At 38.7% G+C, this 27,717-nt stretch overlaps 1 protein-coding gene across 2 annotated transcripts in view; it reads right to left on the bottom strand.

The window, feature by feature from the left end:
• The window catches only part of ASZ1 (ankyrin repeat, SAM and basic leucine zipper domain containing 1), a 79,108-nt gene extending 68,785 nt beyond the window's left edge, over nucleotides 1-10,323 (bottom strand). For both annotated transcript variants that reach the window (XM_049893856.1, XM_049893857.1), the window contains exons 1-4: nucleotides 10,219-10,323; nucleotides 9,630-9,729; nucleotides 7,761-7,883; nucleotides 5,605-5,716 (exon numbers count right to left, since the gene is read on the bottom strand). In XM_049893856.1, the coding sequence (XP_049749813.1) occupies nucleotides 5,605-5,716; nucleotides 7,761-7,883; nucleotides 9,630-9,729; nucleotides 10,219-10,323 (440 nt within the window). The remainder of the gene's footprint in view (nucleotides 1-5,604; nucleotides 5,717-7,760; nucleotides 7,884-9,629; nucleotides 9,730-10,218) is intronic.
• Between the last annotated feature and the right edge of the window lie 17,394 nt (nucleotides 10,324-27,717).

The raw sequence follows: 27,717 nt of genomic DNA, 5'->3' as shown, positions 1-27,717 counted from the left end.
CCATTAATTAGGTAACTCAAAACACACTTTTTGCTTAATTAACAGAAATAAACATTGTGACTCCTTTACCAACATAATAGGATTTCACAATGACAAAACACAATAATGTTTAAAAAAAAAGCAAATAAAGAAAAAATATCCTCAAGCACAGAAAATAAATTTTTTTCTTTATTCTTCTTGGGAACTTCTGGTCACCATTACATTGTTGGGAACTAATGCACTAAAGTGAGATAATTTCTAAATAATAAATTATAAACTCTTATACTACCACCATATTTTTGTGCAAATAATACACACCTTCCCCGTTTGTTTGCCAACCATGGCTGGCCCCCCCCACCCCCCTGCAAGGTTATTTCTGTAAGCACATTAGGCCAGTTTTTTTTTCTAACCTAAAAAAAAAAAAAAATTGGCACAGTAGTACTTACGAAAATACCTCGTGGGGAGATGGCATGGTTGGCAAACAAACGTAGGAGGTGCCTGTTATCTGCGTAAAAATATGGTAGTTCTCTGCCACCAATTGTTAATACTTCAGGAAATTAATCATACCCGAATAGAAAAATTCTTATCTCTTGATAGCAATTCTTTAGTGACCTGGGATGGCTTTAATCATTACACAGGGTATGTAAAGTTTTTGTTCTCTTCAGAAAGATAAATGAGAAAAAAAATCACGCTTTTATATAAGCTACTGAGCTTTTATTTCATACATAGAATTTAAAATATAACAAAAGACAAAAATCAAATTAATCAAACTAATTTCATAATGAAACAGTATACAATTATAACCCAACCAGAGTCTATAACATAATCAATGAGAGTTGTGAGAAGGAAGTCTATTTGATGGAGAATTCAGTTCAATTTTAGAAAATAATGGGATTTGAACCTTGGCAGTCTGGCTCATAAGACCATATTCTTAACCATTATACAACCCAAAAGTGTAAAAATTATAAAACAACCTAAATATGTATCAACATGGCAATGGTTCAATAAATTACAGTGCTTTAATGCTAAGGACTATAGTGCAGCTATTAAATTGATATAAACCTACTTTGTACTGACAAGAAAAGATCCCCCCAAAATTTTTAAGGAACAAGCCACAGAACAATACATCTAATGTGAACTTATTTGTGTTCAAAAATAAAAACTATGTATGTAAATATTTTGTTTGTATGTAAACTTACTTAAAAGATTGGAAGGACAGATATTAAGCTACTAAATGTGGCTATCTCTGAGGCAAGGAATTAAAGGAATTCCTTTACTCATGGAATACTCATGATTTATTATATATTTAAAAAAAAAAAAAACCCGTTGCCCTTGACTCGATTCCTACTCATAGTGACCCTACTGGACAGAGTAGAACTGCCCCATAGAACTTCCAAGAAGCAGCTGGTAGATTCCAACTGCCAACCTTTTGGTTAGCAGCCAAACACTTAACCAATATGCCACGAGGGCTCCTACTTACTCTGACTTCTTTAATTACATACATATTTTATGAAAAAAATATATTAATTCTGTTTCATAGGTTTAAAAGGCCAGGAAGAAATATTACAAAATAAATGCCGATTTCTAGTGATGTTTTCTGAATGAGTTTTTAAAAAAAATTCTTCCTTTAAATATTTTTGTGACTTCAGTTTATGTTTTTAGAATAAAAATACATCACAAATTTATTTACAACTAGAAAACAAGTTAGTATGGTAATCCTAAATAACACCTCAATCTACCAAGCTGCTACACTGACATTTACAACTAAATTTATATTCTGAGAAATAAAGTAACATTTTCCCATAGTATCTTCTACTTATTAAAATATGCAGTAACATTCATAAAGTTAACAATCACACAATGGTTACGTCAAAGCCTTGAACATTAGTTAATATGTGCTGTCTTATCAATGGTAATAAAACATTTGTTGAAATTAAAACGTCACATCATTTTACAAAACCCTTATCTCGTGATTAAACAATCTAACTATAACAAGCTCCTTTCCCAGACTTATTACCTTCTAAACGTAAAGAAAAGGAGTTTTGCCGGTGCAACGGTTAAATACCAGGCGGCTAATTGAAAGGCTGATGGTCCAAACCTACAGAGCAGCTCTGCAGGGGAAAGACCTGGCAATCTCCTTCTATAAAGATGACAGCCTAGAAAATTCTATGGGATAATTCTGTTCTATCCTGCGGGGTGTTCAAAAATAAAAACTGTGTATTTAACAACAACAAATGTATCTTTTTACTACAAGAAAAGGTTTTAGCAAACTAGGAAAAAAGATCACAATTTCCGAAAATGGAATATAAAGTACATGCATTTGAAAATATATTTATCACAATAAAAATACAAGCTCCAAATTCAGGACTAAATCTAAGAAAATTTTAAATTCTGTCATGTCTATAAAAATCTATTTTGGGGTTTATTAGTTTACGCTATCATTTTCTTTATTACATTATAAACATACAAAGGAAAATAAAGATTCTAAGTCCATACCATAAGCAACCGCCAAGCCCCAATTCAATTGAGTGCAGGCTACCTTGTTTCCAGACATAAACATTATTGAGCTGAATTAAGTGAAAACATTTTTCTGTTCACATACTTCACGTTGCAGTCTGTGGACATTTTAGGTCAAAATATTCACTACCTATTATAACTTAGGGGAAAAGTACCCTGAAGATATAAAACAGTTTAACACAAACGCATGTTAAAAAGAAATTACAAAAGTCATGCTGTCTAATCCGGACTGTGTTGAAAAAAATCCTAAATACAAACAGACAAAATGGCGAATATGAATGCATCCCAGTGGTGGACCCTGCTCAGGTTAAACTGTTGTAAATGTCCTTATCACACCTCTGCTACATTCAAAAGCACTTAAATACCCAAGTCTCAATTTTCTGACCTGTAAAAGTAACGTGATACTATCTCCCACTGAACTGTAATGGTTATTCATTAGACAACATATTTGAGAGCAACTGACACAGTGCCTGGCATACAGCAAACATTCAATACATAGTTCATTTAGAAAAAACTAAACAAAAAAATGACCAAGCCCAGAAACAAATTCTAAAGCCAAACTAAGCAAACTGGTATTAAACTCCCTTATTGGCTACAAATATGCCCACTGTGCTAAGTATTGTCAGTCGCAAGATCCAAGGAAAATGTAAGATGTGACTTGGGCCTGAAAAGTTAATTTAAAAATGGCTTTCAAGTTGTCAGCATCAGTCCTACAGGAGGTAAAATGAGAAGAAAACTAATAAAAAAATAGCAAAAGGACAAGGTCAATCAATACATACTAATACTGAAAGCTAGCCACAAAATAATAAAAAAAAAAAAATTTTTTTTTTTTTTTTTTGCAAAATAATAAGCCAGTGTTATTTCCAAAGATCAACAAGATATAAAAAGTCTACATGGAAAACAAAGGTAGGCAGTATTAAAGGAAGATATATAAGTAAAACACAATTTCAAAGTTTAGAAGACAGGGATTTCTACTTCTGGTAATGGCAAGCTAGGTAATTTGGAGCAAACTTGTGAAGGCATTTGAAAAGTTACATGAAATTTTAAAAAATTTCTTAAAAACTAAAGAATTAAAAAGATACATAAAGGGAACTACTGCACAAAATCTAGAAGGCAAAAACCCAGAGAGATAAACTCAGCACTCACACTTGCTTTACCCTTGAGGGCATTTGTCAATCCAGGGGTACCCAATGTGAAAATAAACTGTGGCTTTAGAGGCCTTTACATCACCAAGATGATTCAGGGAACCACAACCTTGAACTCACAAGAAATGAGTTCTGGACTGATGGTGCACCATACACTTGTTAGAAATACACAAAAGTCTCTCTGATGGATCAACCTAGGCCTCATATTATTCCCATAAGTTCTTATATCTAATGATTAGCACTTAATCATGAGTGAAAACCACAATATTGCTAGCAGAAACAAACCTACAAAGATTTCAGATACTGAAACCGTTCTAACAAGACTACACTACATGTTTACTATGATTAAATAAGTTTTCAATTTAAAGCCTGAAAATATTTTCAGGGAATGAGAAGCTATAAAAAATAACATTGCTAATTAAAAAAAAAATCAATCAAATTCTAGAAATTAAAAAAAAACAAAAAACCCAAGAACTGAAATTACTGTTCACTTCAACTAAAGGTATGTTCCAATTCCAAGTTAATAACCAGATCTGAAAGTTATACCTAAACAGGGATCATATGAGATATGACAGGAGTATTGTGAACTGATTTGTTAATGTTAAAAATTGACCGATAGTTTTTCTACAATTCTTTCTTATCTTTATTTGTTAAATACTGAGCAGCTACTCTATGAGTCTTGCCATTTCTCACACCTAGATCAGAGTTTCTCAATCTTGGCACTACTAACATCTTGGGATGGATAAGTCTTTGTTGTGGGGGACTGTCTGTACATTGTAGTGTATTTAGCAGCATCCTTGGTCTCTATCTACTAGATGTCAACAGCATCCCCCAGATGTGACAACCACAAAAAATCTCTCCAGACATTGCTAAATATCCCCTGGGAGGCAAAACAGACCTTGGTTGAGAACTACTGCACTAGACCAAAATCTCTGTGTCTCAAAAAAGATCTGGGAATTATCTAAAGCTGTCCAGTACCTTCCAAGGCTACTTCACGGGTGCCGTAAGTACTAAATTAGAAAAACCCTTGGTGACTAGCATAGTTATTTGTAGATATCAGGCACTAGGATCAATATTAAGGAGCTCTGGTGCCACAGCGGTTAAAGTGCTCAGCTGTTAACAGAAACGTTAGCGGTTCAAACCCACCAGCCACTCCAAGGGAGAACGATGTGGCCGTCTGCTTCCATAAAGATTTATAGCCTTCGAAACCCTATGGGGCAGTTCTACCCCGTCCTATACAGTCACTATGAGTTGGGACTGACTCGATCGCAGTGGGTTTAGGATCAGTATTATTTGAATTAATGAATTATGAATGATAAGTCTATTCATGTTAGACCTATTTCTATTGAATGGGCTACTTCCTTCAATTTGAAAATTAAACAGAACAGGGAGATTTAATAGGAAGATGGAGCCAGACAAGAAACTCAACGTGATGAAAAAATCTGATTCATCTTTATTGTTATTACTGACATTTCAATAGACTTAAGATACATTTTACTGCATGTCCCCTATCCATTGAGCTACAATTACATATACGGTATTACCTAGTTAACTGGTGAAGTCTTAGGAAGATGCAAACACTCCTATTTATTATTTCGGAATTCTTGGTATTTGTGTGAAACTCTTTATGTTACACAGAGAGAACACACACTGTGAGGCTCTACTGTTACAGCTCAATCATCATACTGAGTATATGGACCATAGGAAATAAGACAGCTTCTTGTCCTCCTTTACCTCTCACTCCAAATTTTTATGCCATTCCTGTAAAAATCAAAAGGTGAAAGACTGTCCTCCTTTCCACAGCCTTTATGACCTCTTTCCATTCATCAACTATTTGGTCAGTAAACACATATTATTCATTTTTTTTTTTTTTAAAGGAATGTGCCATGCTACCAAATGCCTAGCTGGCTAATAGTCAAAGAAAAGTATCTCCACCACTTTGAAGGGACAGTAAAGTTCTCACCTACAAGCAACATTTGGATCAGCATTTCTTGAAAGCAGTAGCTCCACACACTTCAAGATCTGTTCCTGTGAGCCTCGAGCAGAACACGCAGTTATCAAAACAGTGTGCTTATCTACAGTGAATAGAAAGGTGAGGAAAAAACCCACACATCAAGGAGTGTATCTAATCGGCTTCTTTTACCATTTGAAACATTCTAAATCTTTATTGCACTCTTAAAATTCTACAATCTATTCCCAAAGCTCTTACTCTTAGCAGTATACTGCCAGAATTCAAACACTGGTTGATTTAAATCTGCCTCCTGAGCTCATGTTCAGAAAACAATGATCTGTATTCCCTAGCTTCACTTCTTCAAACTCATTCCACAACTGACTGAAATCTGGTTTATGCCCAAATCACTCTACTGAAACTGACTTAACTGCCACATCAGTTGGTTTCTTTTCAATGCTTTTCCTACTTGATCTCTCCGAACACACCGTTTCCTAAAATGCTTGTCTCAGCTCTTCCGGCATCAGTGGAGATCATGATGCCGTAAGAACTTCTGAAATAGGAACTAGGGAATTCAAAACAGGTCACAACAACCAAGGTTTAGATTCATGGTTCAATACTGATGGAGCAAAAAGATAAAGATTCTGCCACTTCTGCCACTAATAAACTGTGGCTCCAGTGCTGTCTTTATATCACATTAGACCTAACTTATAGATATGAAACTAATACCTGCCCCCTCCTTACCTAAAGGGGCTATTATAGGATACAAAAAGATTTTATGTGAACATGCTGTGAAAAATATAAAGTGTTTTATAACTGTAACTGATTACAAAAACTCTGTTAGGATCAAGTCAATTCTGACTCACAGCAACCCTACGGTACAGAGTAGAACTACCCCATAGGATTACAAGGAGCAGCTGGTGGATGTGAACTGCCGACCTACTGGTTAGCAGCTGAGCTCTTAACCACTGCGCTACCAGAGCTCCAACTGATTACAAGGAAAAAAAAAAAAAAACTACTAAAAATGTTAATTTTTTGAGCACAATATCTTATGTTTTCAAAAATTTCATTCCTTAGTATAGCCTTCAGGGGCTATATTTAGAATGACCTAACAAAAACAAAAACTTATAACAGATTAAACATGAATCTGTCATTAAGGCAGAAATTTATGTTAATAGATAAATGAGAAAACAGAATAGAAATGATTTTACAAATATCTAATACGGATACAAAGTTAATGCAAAAATTAATCCTAAAATAAAACCTACACATGAACTATAAATTAACTGCCTATTGGAAACATTAAAAATAAGTAATCAGTAATTGAACACGATTTACACACATACTCTTGTTCTTCAAAAGCATTAAACCAAAAAAAAAAACCAAACCCACTGCCGCTGAGTTGATTCCGACTTACAGCGACCCCATAGGACAGAATAGAACTGCCCCATAGAGTTTCCAAGGAGCGCCTGGTGGATTCGAGCTGCCGACCCTCTGGTTAGCAGCCGTAGCACTTAACCACTACGCCACCAGGGTTTCCTCAAAAGCATTACTGAGTGGAAATTATTTAAAAGCAAAGATAGGAACATATGGATTTAACAAACTGTCTTTGAAACAAGTACAAATGGCATTATAATTTAGAGTTGAGCTTAATGTTCCAAAACCTGATTTTCAAGTAACTTTCCACAAAATTATCAACTTTTTCATATTTTCTTTCAATGAATTTTTTCTTTAAAATCATCAAAATCCCCTAACATGGAAACTGTTGTTAGTTGCCACTGAAGTCGACTCCAACTCATGGTAACCCCATGTGTGCAAGGAGAACTGTTCCACAGGGTTTTCCGGGCTGTGACCTTCTGGAAGCAGATAACCAGGCCTGTGTTCCAAGGCACCTCTGGGTGGGTTCGAACCACCAACCTTTTAGGCTAGTAGTTGAACACAGAACTTAAAGGTATATAATAACAAACAGAATATAGCTGGAATATACTTCTTTGAAGAAAAAAAGATTTTCTTGTCTATGACTTCTTATTTGATTTAGTATGTTATTTACAAAAAACTAATAGGAAGAATTTTTTTAACTGCTTTAATTTTTTTCACTCTGTATAACAGCTGCTGGGGAATCAAGAAAACCATAGTACACATAATCGGTTAAGTTACCTCACACATCTTACCCTTCTCAAAGCTTGCATTAGCACCTCTGTCCAAAAGGACCCGAACCAGCTCTACATTGGCAACGCTAGCAGCATACATAAGGGGAGTCCATCCGTACCGAAAGCTGGACTCTACACTGATGCCTGTCAACACAAAAACAAGCTCTTAACCCTGCCCCTCACAAAAAAAAAAAAAAAAAATCAGGGTCATCATAATATGCTTAAAGTATTATGCATAATGACTGTTATGGATTGAATTGTTTTCCCCCCCAAAATATGTTGAAATCCTAGCCCCTGTACCTGTGAATGTGACCATGCTTGTGGAAACAGGGTTTTTCTTTTGTTATTAGTTAAGTTAAAGGAGGTCATAATGGAAAACGGTAGGTCCTAATACTAATCCCTTCTAAAACCAAAAATCCAAACTCAATGCCACTGAGTTAATTTTAACTCATGGCAAACCCATGTTACAGAGCAGAACTGCTCCACAGGGTTTTCTTGGCTATAATCTTTATGGAAACAGACAGCCAGGCCTTTCTTCTGCAGTGGCATTGTTGCATTGGTTCGAACTGCCAACCTTCAGGTTAGCTGACTCACTGCCGTCAAGTTGATTCTCATTCACAGCGAACCTACAGGACAGAGTAAAACTGCCCCATAGGGTTTCCAAGGCTAGAATCTTTACAGAAGCCAACTGCCACATCTTTCTTCTGTGGAGCAGCCGGTGGGTTCAAACCTTCCCTATGCAAAACTTATTCATGGGGGTCTGGCAAACCATGAAGTTAAAAGGATCAGGGTGAGATTATAAAAACTGTTAAGAAACGTAGACTGTACTGTGTGATCAAGGGAGTGGTATTATTATATCTGTATTATGAAGACAACGGAGGTACCACTGTTGAGAGTGGCACAGGAGGTTGGGAGACCACTTATGAGTGGGAACAAAAGTATCTTTCTACTTATACCTATACACTTAAAGTGGCTTTTAAAAGTGAGCCACTTTTAATTTTTTTTTCCATTAAAAACAAATTTTAAAAGGTTGACTAAATACCAATTTACCAGTAGGCTCTGTTCAAAAGGCTGGAAAACCCAGTGTTTGCCCATCAATTTTACCAGGTCCTAATCTTTTAAGACCCTCCAAAAACTACATTGTACCTATTTCCACTACTCCCAAGACAACTCTCTTGTTTTTCTAAAACAAATGTCTGCCTAATCCACCCCATCCAACATTATGTACACTCCTGTATATGTTCATACCAGGTATTCAGAACCTATTCAAATTTCAGTCTTCAATTACAAACTCATGTTTCATTGTTCCCAAAGTCACATAGATCCTTCTCACGTTACCAGAGTAACAGCTAACAAACAATCCTTAAAGAACATATAACACTACCAAAAACAGAACCAGTTGGTCAGTGGATTCCAACTAAGGACAACCCCTTTTGTTGCAGCCTGGAACTGCACTTCATAGGGTTTTTAAGACTGTGACTCTTCTGAAGCATAGCACCAGGCCTTTCTTACAAGGCACCTCCTGGGTGGGTTGGAACTGTCAACCTTTCAGTTAAGTCAACTGTCTGCACCACCCAGGCACTCCATAATAATATCATAACCAAGTAAATGCTGAGAAAAGCAAGAATTATGCAGCTGATGGAGAATGGCAGAACAGGCTTCTGGAAGGAGGTGGCAGAACTGATGGAAGGTAATCAGGGTGGCATTCTAAATTTGAGAGTAGATGGAGAAAATAAAACAGACAAGAGCTCAGAATCAAGAATAAGTAAGATACATGGGACACCTGATACATGCTTCCATTAGAAAAACAACATAAACCTATTAAAATAAGGAACTCTTGTGAACTTAGAAAACTGCGTTCAGTTGAAACTAATGTCCTTTATCTCTCACCAGAATCTAGGAGCTCCTCGACCAACGAAATATCTCCTGTGGTCAATGCTTTCTTAAATATTTCATTCTTTTCTTCAGTGGGTAACGGACTCGTTAATTTCTAAAGAAATAGAAAGTTTAAAAGCAATTCTTGTTACATGTATTTTCATTTGCACTGCATCAGAAAACAATAGTGTTTGGTACGTGATTTCGTTGTTGTTGCTAACATACCAAGTGCGTAAAGAATGATCTTTAAAGGAAGGAGGAATGACGGGGTCCAAACCCCGCGGAAGAGCTCCATGGAAGACCTAAGCCTTCCCTCTCCGGGCAGGCGAGGCCTGGAAACGCCAGCTCCACTTCCCCTCGACCACCATAACAATGGGACAGGACGGAAACGTGCTTGCCTAGGGAACGCGCGTTTGATCTAACACACTTCGGGAAGGTGAGGAAAATTCTGCGTGTTTGCTTGGGGTCCAAAGGCTCCTTATTTCCCCTGGGAAAAGGTTTGGGCAACACCGGGGAGGAAGTAAGAGTTTTCACATGGGCCTCGCCTTCGAGGTCCAAGGCAGGTTGCTACCAGGTGTGGCCCAGTCAAGGCTGCCTGCACTACCTGAGATGCCCGGTCGAGATAGCCAATCTCCCAGCCGTCATCCTCGCTCTCGCTACTCTCGCCTCCTCCGGCCACCGGCAATCCGCGTTGAACGGACGCAGCCATACCTGCTGGCCTCTCCACAGCGCACTGCGCCGCGCCAGAGCGTCGGCGCACGGCGGCACGTAGGGCTGGGCGGGAAGGCGCGACGTGCGAACGCTGGGGCCTTGGTGCCTGCTGCGCAGGCGCGTGCGCCGTACGCCGCTGTCACCTCGCACCCTCCGCCCAAATCCTGGGCGTGGCTAGCGGGGCAGGCGCTTCTCGAGATTCCAGCCTACGGGCGGCCTTTTCCAGCTTCCTTCAGGGGCTTATTCTTTCGCGGTATTTGCTTGACGAAGTTTTTTCTCTGCAAGTAATGCGCCACTTGTGGCAAGAACAGAATAGAATTTGATGTCTGTTAAGAGTTTGGCTGCTAACCAAAAGGTCTGCAGTTCAAATACACCAGCCGCTCCTTGGAAACCCTATGGGGCGGTTCTACTCTGTCTTATAGGGTCTCTATGAGTATTTGGTTTAAAACTAGACTCTATCGCCTTTCTGTTAAGTCCTCTATCAAACATGTTTCACCCTGGAGAGGGACTGCTACTGGGCAGAATACATCGTAAAGAGCGCCATCTATATACGTTCAAGAAACCATCACTGGAAGCCGCCGAGTCAATTTAGACTCATAGTGGCCGTATAGGACAGAGTAGAACTGCCCCATAGGGTTTCCAAGGCCGTAAATCGTTTACGGAAGCCGACTGCCACATCCTTCTCCAGCAGAGTGGCTGGTGGGTTCGAACCACCGAACCTTTAGTTACCAGCTTAGCGCTTTAACCACTGTGCCACCAGTGCCCCTGGAACCAACAAAACCAATACCAAACCGAGTACCGTCGAGTCGATTCCCACTCATGGCGACCCTATAGGACAAAGTAGAAACTGCCCCATAGAGTTTCCAAGGAATGCCTGGCAGATTCAAACTGCCGACCCTTTGGTTAGCAGCCATAGCACTTAACCACTACGCCACCAGGGTTTGGAACCAATAAGGGGGACAGGAAATTAGTGATCAGAATGGGAGCGAGAGAAAACAATGTCACAAAGAATTCTTGCTTTGAATGCCACTTACTCTTAGATCTCGGTTTATATTTAGAAACTACAGGCCATCAAAACGCTTTCCTTCCAGGAAGTATAGACTTAAATTAGAGGACAAAGTCAGTTATAAAATGGCTAAAATGGGTAATAGATGTACACAAATGTTCATAGCAACATTACTCATAATAGCCAAAAAGTGGAAACAACTCAAATGTCCATCAATTAATGAATGGTTAAATAATACATGGGATATAAAAAAAAAAAATTTTTTTTTTTTTTTTTTTTTTATATCCGTACCAGAAACTCCGGTGGTATAGTAGTTAAGTGCTATGGCTGGTGACAAAAAGGTCAGCAGTTGGAATCCACCAGGCGCTCCTCGGAAATTCTATGGGGCAGTTCTACTCTGTCCTGTAGGGTCACTATGAGTTGGAATTGGCTCCACAGCGTCATGTATACATAGCCATACCACACGTATCATTCGGCCTGTTTTCAATGTTCATCATGTTGGAGCATGTATCAGTACTTCATTCCTCTGTGTGCTGTGTAATGTGTACTATTGATTTCAGAGGGTGATTTTTAGGAAGTAGCAGGACCCATTAGAAGGTTACTGTATTTGTAACCCAGAGAAGTGGTAGGAAAAATTGAGAGATGATGCTTTCAAAATTTATTGTGAATGCTAATCAGTAGGACTTGGTGATTGCTGTAAATGATGGCGAGGAAAGAGGAGTCAAAGTTGATGTGACAAGGAACACACAGATGGAGGAAGAGGTTTTGAGGAAACAGAGATAAGTTCTGTCCTGCAAATACAGGTATGCACCACATAACAACCATTTAGGCAACATCAGACCACATAAACATCTGTGGTACCAAGAAGTTATAATAGAGTTCAGAAATCCAGATAGGGACTGGGATATAAGAGACATAAGTAAACATAGCAAACACAACGGTTTCCTGCACGCAACCCATGTATCTCATGTCTCTTGTACCATACAAAGTGATTGTGCCAAGAGGCATATAATGATACAGTACATATATACAGGCAGTCCCCAGATTATGAATGAGTTCCACTCCTAAATCTGTCTTAAAATTGGCTTGGTACATAATCAGGACAGTAAGATATAGTTTGTATCTAACATCAGTCAAACATTCGCCTTAGTACATAGTGTACCCCTCTATGCACAAAAAAAACATTAAAGAAACACTTGCAGATACACTAAAACATCTTTAACAAGTTGTTGTTGTCAGTTCCAGCTCATAGCAACCCTATGTACAATGGAACAAAACACTGCCCATTCCTGCAGCATCCTCACAATTGTTATCCTTGAGCCCATTGTTGCAACTACTATGTCAATCCATCTCATTGAGGGCCATCCTCTTTTTTCACTGACCCTCTACTTTACCAAGCATGGTGTCTGTCATGGATTGAACTGTGTCCCCCCCAAAATATGTCAATTTGTCTAGGCCATGATTCCCAGTATTGTGTGATTGTTCACCATTTTGTCATCTGATGTGATTTTCCTATGTGTTGTGAATCCTACCTCTATGTTGTAGTGTTTCTGTTATAGCAGCACTAGGTAGCTAAAACAACGTCCTTCTCTAGGGGCTGGTCCCTCCTGATAACATGTCCAAAGTATGTGAGATGAAGTCTTGCCACCCTTGCTTCTAAGGAACATTTCGGCTGTACTTCTTCTAAGACACATTTATTTGTTCTTCTGGCTGTCCACAATATATTCAATATTCTTCTCCAACTGCATAATTAAAAGGCATCAATTCTTTGCTTATGTTTCTTATTCACTGTCCAGCTTTTGCATGCATATGAGGGGATTGAAAACATCATGGCTTGGATCAGGTGCGCTTTAGTCCTTAAAGTGACATCTTTGCTTTTTAACATTTTAAACAGGTCTTTTTTTTGCAGCAGATTTGCCCAATGCAATGCATTGTTTGATTTCTTGACTGTTGCTATCATGGGTGTTGATTATGGACCCAAATAAATTGAAATCCTTAACAACTTCATTATATCCATTTATCATGATGTTGCTTATTGGTCCAATTGTGAGGATTTTTGTTTTCTTTATGTTGAGGCATAATCCATACTGAAAGCTGTAGTGTTTGATTTTCATCAGTAAGTGTTTCAAGTCCTCTTCACTGTCAGCAAGCAAGGTTGTGTCATCTGCATATCACAGATTGTTACTGAGTCTTCCTCCAATCCCGATGCCCTATTCTTCCTTACATAGTCCAGCTTCTCGGGTGATTTGCTCAGCATATGTATTGAATAAATATGGTGAAATGTACAATCCTGATGTATACCTTTCCTGACTTTAAAGCATGCAACATGCCGTTGCTCTATTTGAACAGCTGCCTCTTGGCCTATGCACAGGTTCCTCATGAGCACAATTAAGTGTTCTGGAATTCCATTCTTTGCAATATTATCCATAATTTGTTAGTCTCCACACAGTCGAATGCCTTTGCACAGTCAATAAAACACAGGTAAACAGCTTTCTGGTATTCTCTGCTTTCAGCCAAGAGCCATTTGACATTAGCAATGATATCCATGTTCTGTGTCCTCTTCTGAATCTGGCTTGAATTTCTGGCAGTTCCCTGTCAATGTACTTCTGCAACCACTCTTGAATGATCTTAGCAATATTTTACTTGTGTGTGATATTAATGATAAACTAAACCCCACGCTGTCAAGTTGATTCTGACTCATAGTGACCCTATAGGACAAAGTAGAACTGCCCCATAGAGTTTCCAAGGAGCACCTGGTGGATTAGAACTGCCGACCCTTTGGTTAGCAGCCGTAGCACTTAACCAGTAAGCCACCAGGATTTTGTTTGATAATTTCCACATTCGGTTAGATCACCTTTCTTTGGAATGACCACAAATATGCATCTCTTTCAGTTGGTCGGCCAGGTAACTATCTTCCAAATTTCTTGGCATAGACAAGTGAGCACTTCCAGTGCTGCATCGATTTGTTTAAACATACAATTGATATTCTGTCCATTCCTGGAGGCTTGTTTTTCTCTAATCCCTTCAGTATAGCTTGGACGTCTTCCTTCAGTACCATCAGTTCTTGATCATATGCTACCTCCTGAAATTAGTGAACATCGACCAGTTCTTTTTGGTACAGTGACTCCATGTATTCCTTCCATCTTCTTTTGATGCTTCCTGTGTCATTTAATATTTTTCCCACAGAATACTTCAATATTGCAACTCCAGGCTTGAATTTTTCTTCAGTTCTTTCAGCCTGAGAAATGCTGAGCATGTTCTTCTCTTTTGGTTTTCTAGCACTGGGTCTCTTTGCATGTGTCATTATAATACTTTGCTTTGTCTTCTCAAGCTGCCCTTTGAAATCTTCTTTTCATCTCTTTTACTTCATCATTTCTTCCTTTTGCTTTAGCTACTCGATGTTCAAAAGCAAGTTTCAAAGTCTCTTCTCACGTCCATTTTGGTCTTTTCTTTCTTTCCTGTCTTTTCAATGACCTCTCTTATCTTCAGGTATGATGTCCTTGATGTCATTCCACAACTCATCTGGTCTTTGGTCTTTAGTGTTCAATGCATCAAATCTATTTTTGAGATGGTCTCTAAATTCAGGTGGGATATACTCAATGTCATACTTTGGTTCTCATGGACTTGTTCTAATTTTCTTCAGCTTCAACTTGAATATGAGCAACTGATGATCTGTTCTGCATTTCACCCCTGGCCTTGTTCTGACTGATGATGTCGAGCTTTTCCATTGTCTCTGTCCACAGACGTAGTCAATTTGATTCCTGTGTATTCCAGCTCATGAGGTCCATGTGTATAGTTGCCATTTATGTTGTTGAAAAAAGATATTTGCAATGGAGAAGCGGTTGGGCTTACAAAATTCTATCATCCAATCTCTGGCATTGTTTCTATCACCAAAGCCATATTTTCCAATACCAATCCTTCTTCTTTGTTTTCAACTTTTGAATTCCAATCACCAGTAATTATCAATGCATCTTGATTGCATGTTTGATCTCTTTCAGGCTGCAAAGGCTAGTAAAAATTTTCAGTTTCTTCATCTTTGGCCTTAGTGGTTGATGTGTAAATTTGAATAACAGTCTTATTAACTGTTCTTCCTTGTAGATGTATGGATATTATCCTATCTCTGACAGTGTTGTACTTCAGATAGACCTTGAAATGTTCTTTTGGATGATGAATGCTATGCCATTCCTCTTCAATTTGTCATTCCCAGTATAGTAGACCATACAATTGTCCCATTCAAATGGCCAATACCAGTCCATTTTAGCTCACTATTGACTAGGATATTGATCTTTATGCATTCCACTTCATTTTTCACATTTTTCAATTTTACTAGTTTCATACTTTGTACATTCCACATTCCTATGATTAATGGATGTTTGCAGCTGTTTCTTCTCAGTTTGAGTCATGCCACATCAGCAAATGAAGGTCCCAAAAGCTTGACTCCACCCACATCATTAAGGTCAACTCTCTTTTGAGGAGACAACTCTTCCCCAGTCTTATTCTGAGTGTCTTCCAACCTGGGCTACTCATCTTCCTGCACTATATTAGACAATGTTCAGCTGCTGTTCACGAGGTTTTCATTGACCAGTTTTTTCAGAAGTAGACCACCAGGTCCTTCTTCCTAGCCTGCCTTAGTCTGGATGCTCTGCTGAAACCTGTCCACCATGGGTAACCCTGCCGGTGTTTGAAATACGGTGGGATAGCTTCCAACATCACAGCAACACACAAGCTACCACAGTATGACAAACTAACAGAAGCGTGGAGATCTTTAACATAGTAACACTAATAATAATAATAATAATAATAATAATAATAATAATAATAATAATAATAATAATAATAATAATAATAATAATGTTTGATGTGCATTGCAAAGCAATGCCCATTTACTATTACGAACCATTGTATGTACCTCAAATTTTTAATATAATAGGCTTTACGGGGGTTGGTTCATAACTATGTGTTGTACATAAGTTGGACACTCATAACCCAACGACTGCTTGTAACCTATAATATATATGGTGTTGTTGCAACATCCAAATCACATAATGTTCTATTTCACAGAATCATCTTGGACGTTAAGTGATGCATGACTGTAGAATCTGAAATGCCTGAGGAACATCCTTGTACACATATGATCTGAAGCTTCCTGAGGCCCGGGCTATTGGTTAAGCTTTAGAAATTATCTTCCTGAGAGGTAGCAATGAACATGTTAAAGTGATGAAATTGCCAAGGGAGAAGGGATAGGCTGAGGAGATCAGAACACCAGGAACACTTAGGGACCAGCTATTCATTTAGGGAGCCATCTACAAAAAGGACAACAAAGGAGCCTGAGAAATAGTGATCAAACAAGCAGGAGAACTAGGGGAGATCAATGCCTCTGTTAAACCAAAAATCATACTAAGCTGGTACTAGGAATTGATTGAAGTTTATTCAGTATACGATTTGCAAATCAGGGTAACGTTTCAACTATTGTCCTTTGTGTAGTTGTGTGCCATCAAGTTCATTCTGACTTATAGCCACTTTATATGACAGAGTTGAACTTCCACATAGGGTTTCCTAGGCTGTGATCTTTAGGGGAGCAGATTGTCAGGTCTTTTCTCCCATGGAGCTGTTGGTGGGTTTGAATCACTGACCTTTTGGTTAGCAGCTGAGTACCCTAGGGAGTAAAAAATGTTGCAAAGAAGAAAGAACTTCCAAAAGTTTCAATAGCCCATCCTATCACTAACAAAGGTGGTGCAGTGTTTAAGAGCTATGGCTGCTAATCAAATAGATTGGAAGTTGGAATCCACCAGCTACTCCTTGGAAACCCCATGGGGCAGTTCTACTCTGTCCTATAAGGTCTCTATGAGTTGGAATCTACTCAATGGCAATAGGTGTGGTTTTTGGTTTTGGTGGTCCCTGATTTATGACAGGTTTCTGTTCTGAGGACTCCACCGTGAGTTGGTTCTGACATAGTCAGATACCTCACTTTTATTTTTTTTTAGTTTTCATTATTATTGTCTTTTATTATCAGCATCTTTATGAATCCAATCTTTATTTGACTTTGGGGGTTGGCATGAGAATGATAACATCAGCAAATTACCTACTGCCACACTGTATGTAGTACGTATTACTAATGATAAGATGGACAAAAGAAACTCACAGTATTAAGTGTGGTTTGTCGTAACTTGAATACGTGATAAGTTGGGGACTTCCTGTAATTATACATTGCCTTGGAAAAGGGGCTGGGAATAGAATTAATAAAACAAGTTGTGGTCTTGAATTCCATATAGCATTGTCTTGAAGAACAATTAAAATAATTACTGGTTTACCCTAAAACATAGCTCCTAGTGTGACCTCTGAAGTTTCAGTTGAAACTGCACATAGATAATTCCTTTAAAATTTTTAATTCTTTTAAAATCCAGAAATCTGGATTCTGGGAGAATCAAAACTCCATTTCATACCTCAAAAATCTGGCACTGAATTGTAGTACAAGGTAACAATAATGACAGTAGTGGTAACAGCAACAATAGCAATCAATAATGAATTCATCTTACAGTGTCACCTATATGCCAGTCACTGTTCTAAGGGTTTTAATATTTAATACTCACATAGTACTTAATACCCACAAAGCCTTATGGAGGTAAATAACCAAAACACGGTTGTTATCAAGTCAGCTCTGACTCATGGCAACCCACTATGCTAATTTTGCATAAGGGGAAACTGAGGAACAGAGTAATAAAGTCACTTGTTCAAAGTCAGTGAGCAGCAGGGCTGGAATTCAAACAAAGAAAGCAGGTGCCTCTGAAGTCCATGATTTTGGTCATTACCACCTGTTATGGACTGAATTGTGCCTCTCCCAACCCCCAAATATTTTGAAGTCCTAACCAGAGGCATAGTGAGAGGGTGGTAGAGGGGAGCACTTGCTCCCAGGCACAAGTCCAAGGAGGCATCAGACAAGGTGCGGCATGATTGTCTGAGGAACCACAAATGTGAAAGGCACCTGAAGAGGAGGGGAAGGTGTTTCTGCTGACAGAAGCTGCTATTAACATGTATTCATCTTGGAATTGGGAGGGGGCATGCAATTTAGAGATTGCCCCTGGGTGCTGGAACGGGGTGGGGGCTGCAATTTAGAGCTTGCCCCTGGACACTTTTTACTGAGACCAGCAGTCTACTCACCATCTTGAATAGGCAAAGGGCTGTGCCTGCCAACTTCTGTGATATAGGAACTAACTCCCTGTCTTTAAGCTGTCTCCTTATTTAGGTGTGCTTCCTGTTTCTGGATAAGCTGAGGAAAACAAGAGACTGGGGTGGCAGGACCAGCTGAAACTGGCCAGAACTAGATCTGGCCTGCCTGACATGCACAGAACCATTGACCCCCTGTCCTCTGGGTGACCCCGGAACTCTTCTCCCACTGGACAGAGCCAATCGTTAGTGGCCCAAGATTGGGCGAAAGCTTGCGAGGGGTCGAAGCCTAACATCCAGTTTGAGAGCCCACCCTCCCCCCCGACCCTTTTCAGGCTAAGCACGTACAGAAAGGCCAGACTGCACGGAAACATCTTTTTGGGCCAGACCAGTCAGCGAGCTGGCCCCACCTTGAGGCATTCCTAAAGACCCCAGACCTGATTTACTTCACTCATATAAACCCCTTGGGCTATCGTTCTGGGGGCAATCCTGACTAGGCAAGTTCCTGTGTGCTCCTTTGCTTGGCCAACCAAATAAAGCTTCTTCTTTCTCCTTCACTTCTTTTGTGTCTCTGTGGACTCACCAAGCTGACCTGGAACATTACCCTCACTAAGCCTCTGGTCCTAACCCCTGGTACCTGTGAACAGCATGACCTTGTTTGGAAATAGGGTCTTTGAAGATGTTGTCAATTTAATTAACATGAGATCATACTGGAGTAGGGTGGGTCCTAATCACATCTGAATGGTGTGAGAACAGACTAAAGGGGAAGATGGCCAAGCAAAGATGCATCCACAAACCAAGGGATGCCTGGGAGAGACAAGAAAAGATCTTTCCCTAGAGACTCGGAGGTTGCATTGCCCAGTCAAGGCATTAATTTGGAATTTTAGCCTCAGGTATGATGGCACAGTGGTTAAGGGGTATGGCTCCTAACCAAAAGGTCAGAAGTTCAAATCTACCAGGCTCTCCTTTGAAACCCTAGGAGGGAGTTCTACTCTGTCCTATAGAATCTCTATGAGTTGGAATTGACTCGATGGCATCAGATCAAGTCAGCTTCAGATATAACTTGGAATGTAGAATGTCCACAAAAGCGCTTCCTTCCTAGAATACTTGTTTCTTCCAGGTGTTTCGCTACCACACCGTTAGGTAGATTTTGTCATCTGACTAGTAAACCACACTCAGAGTAAACCATGACTCAGGTACAAGTAAATCACAAGCTTAATTCCTAGCTAGATAAGAGATCAGTAGTTTGGTTTTATCTGAAGAAATGTGAGAATTCCCCCAGAGTGACTTCCTTGAGTGGATCAGAAAGCCACCTACCCACTGCTTTAATGACTGCAGTGTTCTGCTTGGTTCACTGATGACAGAAGAGCAGTAAAAAAAGAGGGCAAGAAACCAGGTGCATCCGAGAAATAAATATGACTCAAATGTAAGCTCTCCCCGGTTCCTGGATTTTTTTTTTTTAAACTTCCAAGCTTTAAGTCAAACATTAGTAATGATTAGCTAATACAGTTCATTTTACCATTCTGGGATGATTATGCTGCATTTCGTAGGGAACTTGTTTTAAATGTAATAAATGTTATCACATTTTTATAATTCCTGCTTATTTTCTACAGTACCATAGGGGATATTACCTTTAATAACTTGAAAAAGTCCTGTTGGTACTATTATTTATCATCATTTTGTAAATGAGGAACTAAGACACAGAGAAATTAAGAAATTTGACCAGTGGTAGAACTAGGAGTCAATTCAGGTGTACTACCTCCGAAGTTCACCCTTTTCTTAGCCACTCCACTATTTTCTGGAAATAAAGCCATAGACAGATGTGACATTACGCTTTCTTGTGTGAGTGATTTTTCACATAATTTTCTAATGTTCTCATGTATGATACATTATTTATTATAGATAATTACCTAATGAAACAATTAAATTAGTTTGCTATTGCTCTTATGCACGCCTATTAAATGAATAATACCGTATTTTCACAAATAATGGGCTCACACATATAAAATGCAGCATGGATTGCTTACAAAAATAGTGAAGGGGGTTGCATGGTTGGCAAAAAAAACATATAAGACATGCATTATTTGTGTAAAAATATGGTAATAAACAACATGGTTAACAACTTAAATTTATAAAGTTACCCTTTCAAATAATTCTAAGTATCTTTATACATGTTTTCATACCTGTGATTTCCTTATGAGTCCTGTGAGAGATAGACTGAGGTAGATGTAGTTATTTCATGGGATAACTGTGAATAGTAGCTCAAGATTGTGTCAAAAAGATATGGACCAAAACCCAGATTAAAATACCCCCCAAAACCAAACCCATTGCCATCGAGTCGATTCCAACTCACAGTGACCCTAACTGCCCCATAGAGTTTTCAAGGAGCGTCTGGTGGATTTGAACTGCTGACTTTTTGGTTAGCAGCTGTAGCATATAACCACTACACCACCAAAGTTTCCACCAGATTAACACAGAGCCAGGCTATTCTTGAAATGAAATGGAATGCACAAACATCAATATCCTAGGCATTGGTGAGCTGAAAAGAACCAGTATCAGCCATTTTGAATCTGAAAATTGTATGGTCTACTATGCTGGGAGTGATGAATTGAAAAGGAATGGCATTGCATTCATCCTCAAAAAGAACATTTCAATATCTGTCCTGAAGTACAAAGCTTTCAGTGATAGGATAATATCCATACTCCTACAAGGAAGACGGTACAAGGAAGACCAGTTAATACTTATGACTGTTATTCAAATTTGCATACCAACCACTAAGGCCAAAGATGAAGAAATTGAAGATTTTTATCAACTTCTTCAGTCTGAAATTGATTGAATATATAATTAGGATGCACTGATAATTATTGGTGATCAGAATGTGAAAGTTGGAAACAAAGAAGGATCAGTAGTTGGAAATTTTGCCTTGGTGATAGAAACGATGCCAGAGATCACATATTAGAATTTTGCAAGACCAATGACATCATCATTGCAAATAACTTTTTTCAAACAACATAAATGGTCACTACACATGTGGACTTCACCGGATGGAATACCCAAAAATCAAATCAACTACATCTGTAGAAACAGATGATAGAAAAACTCAATACCATCAGTTAGAACAAGGCAAGGGCCTGACTACAGAATAGACCATTAATTGCTCATATGCAAGTTGAAGTTGAGGAAGATTAGAACAAGTCCATGAAAGCCAAAGTATGACCTTGAGTATATTCCACCTGAATTTAGAGACCGTCTCAAGAATAGTTGTGACACATTGAACACTAATGACTGAAGATCAGACATGTTGTGGAATGACATCAAGGACATCATACATAACGAAAGCAACCCATTAACCACTGCTGTCATTAAAAAGACAGCAAAGAAAGAAAAGACCAAAATAGACGTCAGAAGAGACTCTGAAGCTTGCTCTTGAACATCGAGTAGCTAAAGTGAAAGGAAGAAATGATGAAGTAAAAGAACTGAACAGATGATTTCAAAGAGTGGCTCAGGAAGACAAAGTAAAGTATTATAACGACATGTGTAAAAACCTGAAGTTAGAAAACCAAAAGGGAAGAACATAGTTGGCATTTCTCAAGCTGAAAGAAATGAAGAAAAAATTCAAGCTTCGAGTTGCAATATTGAAAGTTTCTATGGAGAAAATATTAAACAACAAAGGAAGCATCAAAAGAAGATGGAAGGAATACACAGAGTCAGTAAACAGAAATAATTGGTCAACTTTCAACCATTTCAGGAGGTAGCATATGATCAGGAACCGATGGTACTGAAGGAAGAAATCCAAGCTGTGCAGAAGACGTTGGTGAAAAACAAGGCTCCAGAAATTGACAGAATACAAGTTGTATGTTTCAACAAATAGAATTAGTACTGAAAATGCTCACTCACTCTATGCCAAGAAATTTGGAAGACTGCTACCTGGCCAACTGACTGGAAGAGATCCATATTTGTGCCCATTCCAAAAAAGGTGACCCAACCAAATGCAGAAATTATCAAACGATATCGTTAATATCACACACAAGTAAAATTTTGCTGAAGATCACTCAAAAGTGGCTGCAGTAGTACATTGACAGGAAAATTCCAGAAATTCAAGCTGGATTCAGAAGAGGACATGGAACCAGAGATATCATTGCTGATGTCAGATGGATCTTGACTGAAACCAGACAATGCCAGAAAGATGTTTACCTGTGTTTTGTTGACTATGCAAAGACATTTGACTGTGTGGATCATGACAAATTATGAATAACATTACGAAGAATGGGAATTCCAAAACACTTAATTATGCTCATGAGGAACCTGTACATAGATCAAGAGGCAGTTATTCAAACTGAACAAGGGGACACTGCATGGTTCAAAGTCAGGAAAGGTGTGTGTCAGGGTTGTATCCTTTCATCATGCTTATTCAATCTGTATGCTGAGCAAATAATCCGAGATGCTGGGACTATATGGAGAACAGGGCATCAGGATTGGAGGAAGACTCATTAACAACCTGGGTTATGCAGATGACACAACCTTGTTTGCTGACAGTGAAGAGGACTTGAAGCACTTACTGTTGAAGACCAAAGACTACAGCTGTCAGTATGGATTATACCTCAACATACAGAAAACAAAAATCCTCACAAGTGGACCACTAAGCAACATTACGACAAACAGAAAAAATTGAAGCTGTCAAGGATTTCATTTTACTTGCTTCCACAGTCAACACCCATGGAAGCAGCTAGTCAAGAAATAAACTTTGGGCATGTCTGCTGCAGAAGACCTCTTTAAAGTGTTAAAAAGCAAAGATGTCACCTTGAAGACTAAGGTGCACCTGACCCAAGACATGGTGTTTTCAATGGCATATATGCATGTGAAAACTGGATAAGGAATAAGGAAGAGTGAAGAATTGATGCCTTTGAATCATGACATTGGTAAAGAATATTGACAATACCATGGACTGCCAAAAGAAGGAACAAATCTGTCTTGGAAGAAGTACAACCAGAATGCTCCTTAGAAGCAAGGATGGTAAGACTCGGTCTCACATGCTTTGGACTTGTTATCAGGAGGATCAATCCCTGGAGAAGGACATCATGCTTGGTAAAGTAGAGGGTCAGTGAAAAAGAGGAAGACCCTCAGTGAGATGGATTGACACAGTGGCTACAATGATGAGTTCAAACACGGCAATGATTGTGAGGTTGGCGCAGGACTGGGTAGTGTTTCATTCTGTCATAGCTAGTGTTTTGTTCTTTCGTTCATGTGGCTATGAGTTGGAAGTGACTCGATGGCACCTAACAATGACAACAACAACAATTTTGACATGCTAATATGCTAAACAAGAGAAGTTTGCTAAAGGGAAATAACCAGTTCAATTTTGTTTATTTGTGATACATTGTAGGAATTTTTTAAAAACCAATGTTTGTCAATTATAGTATGAAAAAAATAGTAAGGAAGATAACTATTTGATCAAGAGAAACAAAGGAAAGGATTAATTCCAATAGAAAAAAAATACTTGACATAAATGATATCAGTGAGTTTTTAATTTCTTTCAACAACTCAACAAAATTTATAATTCATTTCCTGTAGAGAATTTATAATTACTCAGAGAAATACGTCATATAAAATAGAGCCATAAATACGTGTCAAAATGTCAAGTAACCAGTAGGACTAGTTTTTATCGAATATGATATCTCAGAGACAATTGCTAAGAAAATAAATTAAGAAACATTTAAACGCTCAGTTTTAAAGTTTTAAGCCTTTGCCTTATGTGGGAAAATTTGTAATGTAACATTCCTTTCAATGCTTCTGTAAATTTAATAAAAATTTATCCTAAAGTTACCCATCTATACCAGCAGATATTTAATGAAAAAAAAATAGCCTCTTATATTCTTGTTGTTAGATGCCATCAAGTTGCTTCCAATTCATAGCAACCCTATGTACAACAGAACGAAACACTACCCAGCCCTGCGCCACCTTAGTCTTTCAAGGTGACATCTTTGCTTTTTAACACTTTAAAGAGGTCTTCTGCAGCAGACTTGCCCAATGTCTATTTCTTGACTGCTGCTTCCATGGGTGTTGACTGTGGAAGCAAGTAAAATGAAATCCTTGACAGCTTCAATCTTTTCTCAGCGTATCGTGATGATGCTTATTGGTCCACATGTGAGGATTTTTGTTTTCTGTATGTTGAGGCATAACCCATACTGATGGCTGTAGTCTTTGGTCTTCATCAGTAAGTGCTTCAAGTCCTCTTCACTGTCAGCAAACAAGGTTGTGTCATCTGCATAACCCAGGTTGTTAATGAGTCTTCCTCCAATCCTGATGCCCTGTTCTCCATATAGTCCCAGCATCTCGGATTATTTGCTCAGCATACAGATTGAATAAGCATGATGAAAGGATACAACCCTGACACACACCTTTCCTGACTTTGAACCATGCAGTATCTCCTTGTTCTGTTTGAATAACTGCCTCTTGATCTATGTACAGGTTCCTTATGAGCATAATTAAGTGTTCTGGAATTCCCATTCTTCGTAATGTTATTCATAATTTGTCATGATCCACACAGTCGAATGCCTTTGCATAGTCAACAAAACACAGGTATACATCTTTCTGGCATTGTCTGGTTTCAGTCAAGATCCATCTGACATCAGCAATGATATCTCTGGTTCCATGTCCTCTTCTGAATCCAGCTTGAATTTCTGGAATTTTCCTGTCAATGTACTACTGCAGCCACTTTTGAGTGATCTTCAGCAAAATTTTACTTGTGTGTGATATTAATGATATTGTTTGATTATTTCCTCATTTGGTTGGATCACCTTTCTTTGGAATGGGTGCAAATATGGCCAGGTAGCAGTCTTCCAAATTTCTTGGCATAGACAAGTGAAAACTATGTCAAAATAGTTTTCCTTTTTCAGTGATGTCAATTTAACTTAAAAAAATGGGGTTTCCATAGAATACTCATAAATGTTTTTATGAACCTGAGGAAAATGATCTCTTGCTCATATCAGAAGAGTTTTATATTTATTTATAGGTTGTCTTAGCCTGGGTTCTCTAGAGAAGCAAAACCAGTGAAGCATATAAATACATATATACTTGTTGTCGTAGAGTTGATTTTGACTCATAGTGACCTTACAGGACAGAGTAGTACTGCTCCATAAGGTTTCTAAGGAGCAGCTGGTGGATTTGAACCACTGGCCTTTTGGCTAACAGCTGTACCTCTTAACCACTGTGTCACCAAGGCTCTTGGAGATTTATATCGGGAAATGTCACACGTGGTTATAGAGGCTGGAAAGTCCCAAGTTTGTGGGTCAGGCTAGAGGCTTCTCCTGACTCACATAGCTCAGGGACTGGCAAACCCAAGATATGCAGGTCAGACAGTAAGTCTCTGGCTCATAGGCAGCAGAGGCCAACGAATCCCACGATCATCAGGTAAAACAGCAGGTAAGCCACTAGCTTAAGTCCCAAGAACTGGAGGTGAGATGAACGGGAGCCAGATGCAGGATTCAGAGTGAGCAAAAGCCTTTTTCAGAAAGTCCACTTATATTGGATACAGGCCACACCCTCAAGGAAACTCCCTTTCAGTGATTGGCTGCTCTTAACAGATCTCATCATGGAGGTGACTGCATTATATTTTTCAGATCTCATTATGGAAGTGATTACATCATTACATAGCTACCAGACTACATCATAACTGCCAAACCACTGAGAATCATGGCCTAGCCATGTTGACACACAACCTTAATCATCAAACACGTATATAGTAATTTTGGAATTGACTTGATGGTACCTAGCAATCTCTTACAGCAATAGCTAACATACTGTAATTTTAGCTAATGTTAGCTTGCATGTGTTTAGCTTAAAGCCATGTTTGGAATTGTCACATTAAAATAGACCAGCGGTATAAATGGAATGTTTTTGGCCTCCAAGAAAAATTTCAGAAACATGTCTCTCATAATTTGTTATTTGGGAAACAGATCTTCGATAGGAGCTATTTGAATGGTATTTATTATATTCTGGGAGAGAGAAGCAGCTGTCTCCTTGCTCTGACCTGGCTTCATGACTATTGCTTTTCTCGTGTTCTCATTGTAGCCAAATTAACCAGAGCTACGTGAGTTAAGAAATTACAGTGAACTAAAGAATAGATTTTCTGAAACTTCATAGGCTTGTGCTTAGTGTTATGAACAAGGTAAACTGAAAGCAACAAGGCAAAGAGAAAAGCATATTTAAGATGGAGATGGAATTACCAATGAGCACCTACAATGGTTGGAGCCTTTTTAATGTTATTTTAGTTAAATCTGAAATCACTCTGAGAATTGCGTGTCAGCCCCATTTTGCAGTTGACAAAACCAAGGCCCAGAAAGTTCAGATTTGAATCCAGGTGTTTTGTTCCAAAGCTGTCCAAAAAATATTGGCCTGACACCGAGCTAGGTTATAAGAAAAAGAAAGAATAGTAACTATCGTGTTGAAAATGTATTTACTATGCTTTAAAGTACTCTACATCTGTCAGATTACGGTCATTTCATGAAATTCTCTTTTTCAGAAAGCAAAGAGGTGAACTTTAATCACTTGCTAGTCGAGGGCACACATACAAGCTCTGTTTAACTCATTAACGTTTTAATGATAGTGTTCGGAAGTGTCAGACTGTAGAATTCCCTCAATAACATGGTGATAACATGCAACAGAGGAAGGTGATACATGCATTTTTTATTCAGTAGTAGTTAGCATCTCCTTACATACTATGGTACCTTATTTACTTACTTATTATATGTATACCCTGCTAGAGAATGAGCTCCTTAATAGCAGGGATCTTTATTTTCTTTTCCATGTTATATCTTAAGACCCTAGAACAGTGCTGAAGCCGATGGTAACCACAGATGCCACCTCTGAAGCTATACTTGTACATTTAAGCTAGTCAAACTTACCCAACATCAATACAAATGACAAAGCAGTAGTCCCCAAGGACCTCTTGCCATCCTTTTTTAACTGACTCTTATCCCCTCCCCCATCGCTTTTATAGGACCTGAGTCTTGTGCAAAGTTCTTCTACAACTTTGATCAGCTACTACATAGGTTTGGCCATTTCCTCTTTTCTTCACATTCTAGTACCCTAATGCGGGCTTTTCCATATCTTCTGGGCAACACTGCTGCTCTCCTGGGAATCACAGCACTTGCTCCACCATTCGGTCTTTTTCACTGAGAACCACCACTAGTTGCTGAAGACCTAGTGATTGCACAGACATCT

This window comes from Elephas maximus, chromosome 8, assembly GCF_024166365.1.
Source record: "Elephas maximus indicus isolate mEleMax1 chromosome 8, mEleMax1 primary haplotype, whole genome shotgun sequence".
Classification (NCBI taxonomy): Eukaryota; Metazoa; Chordata; class Mammalia; order Proboscidea; family Elephantidae; genus Elephas; species Elephas maximus.
Note: the sequence above shows the minus strand (reverse complement) of the source record. Positions and strands in the feature narration are given on the sequence as shown.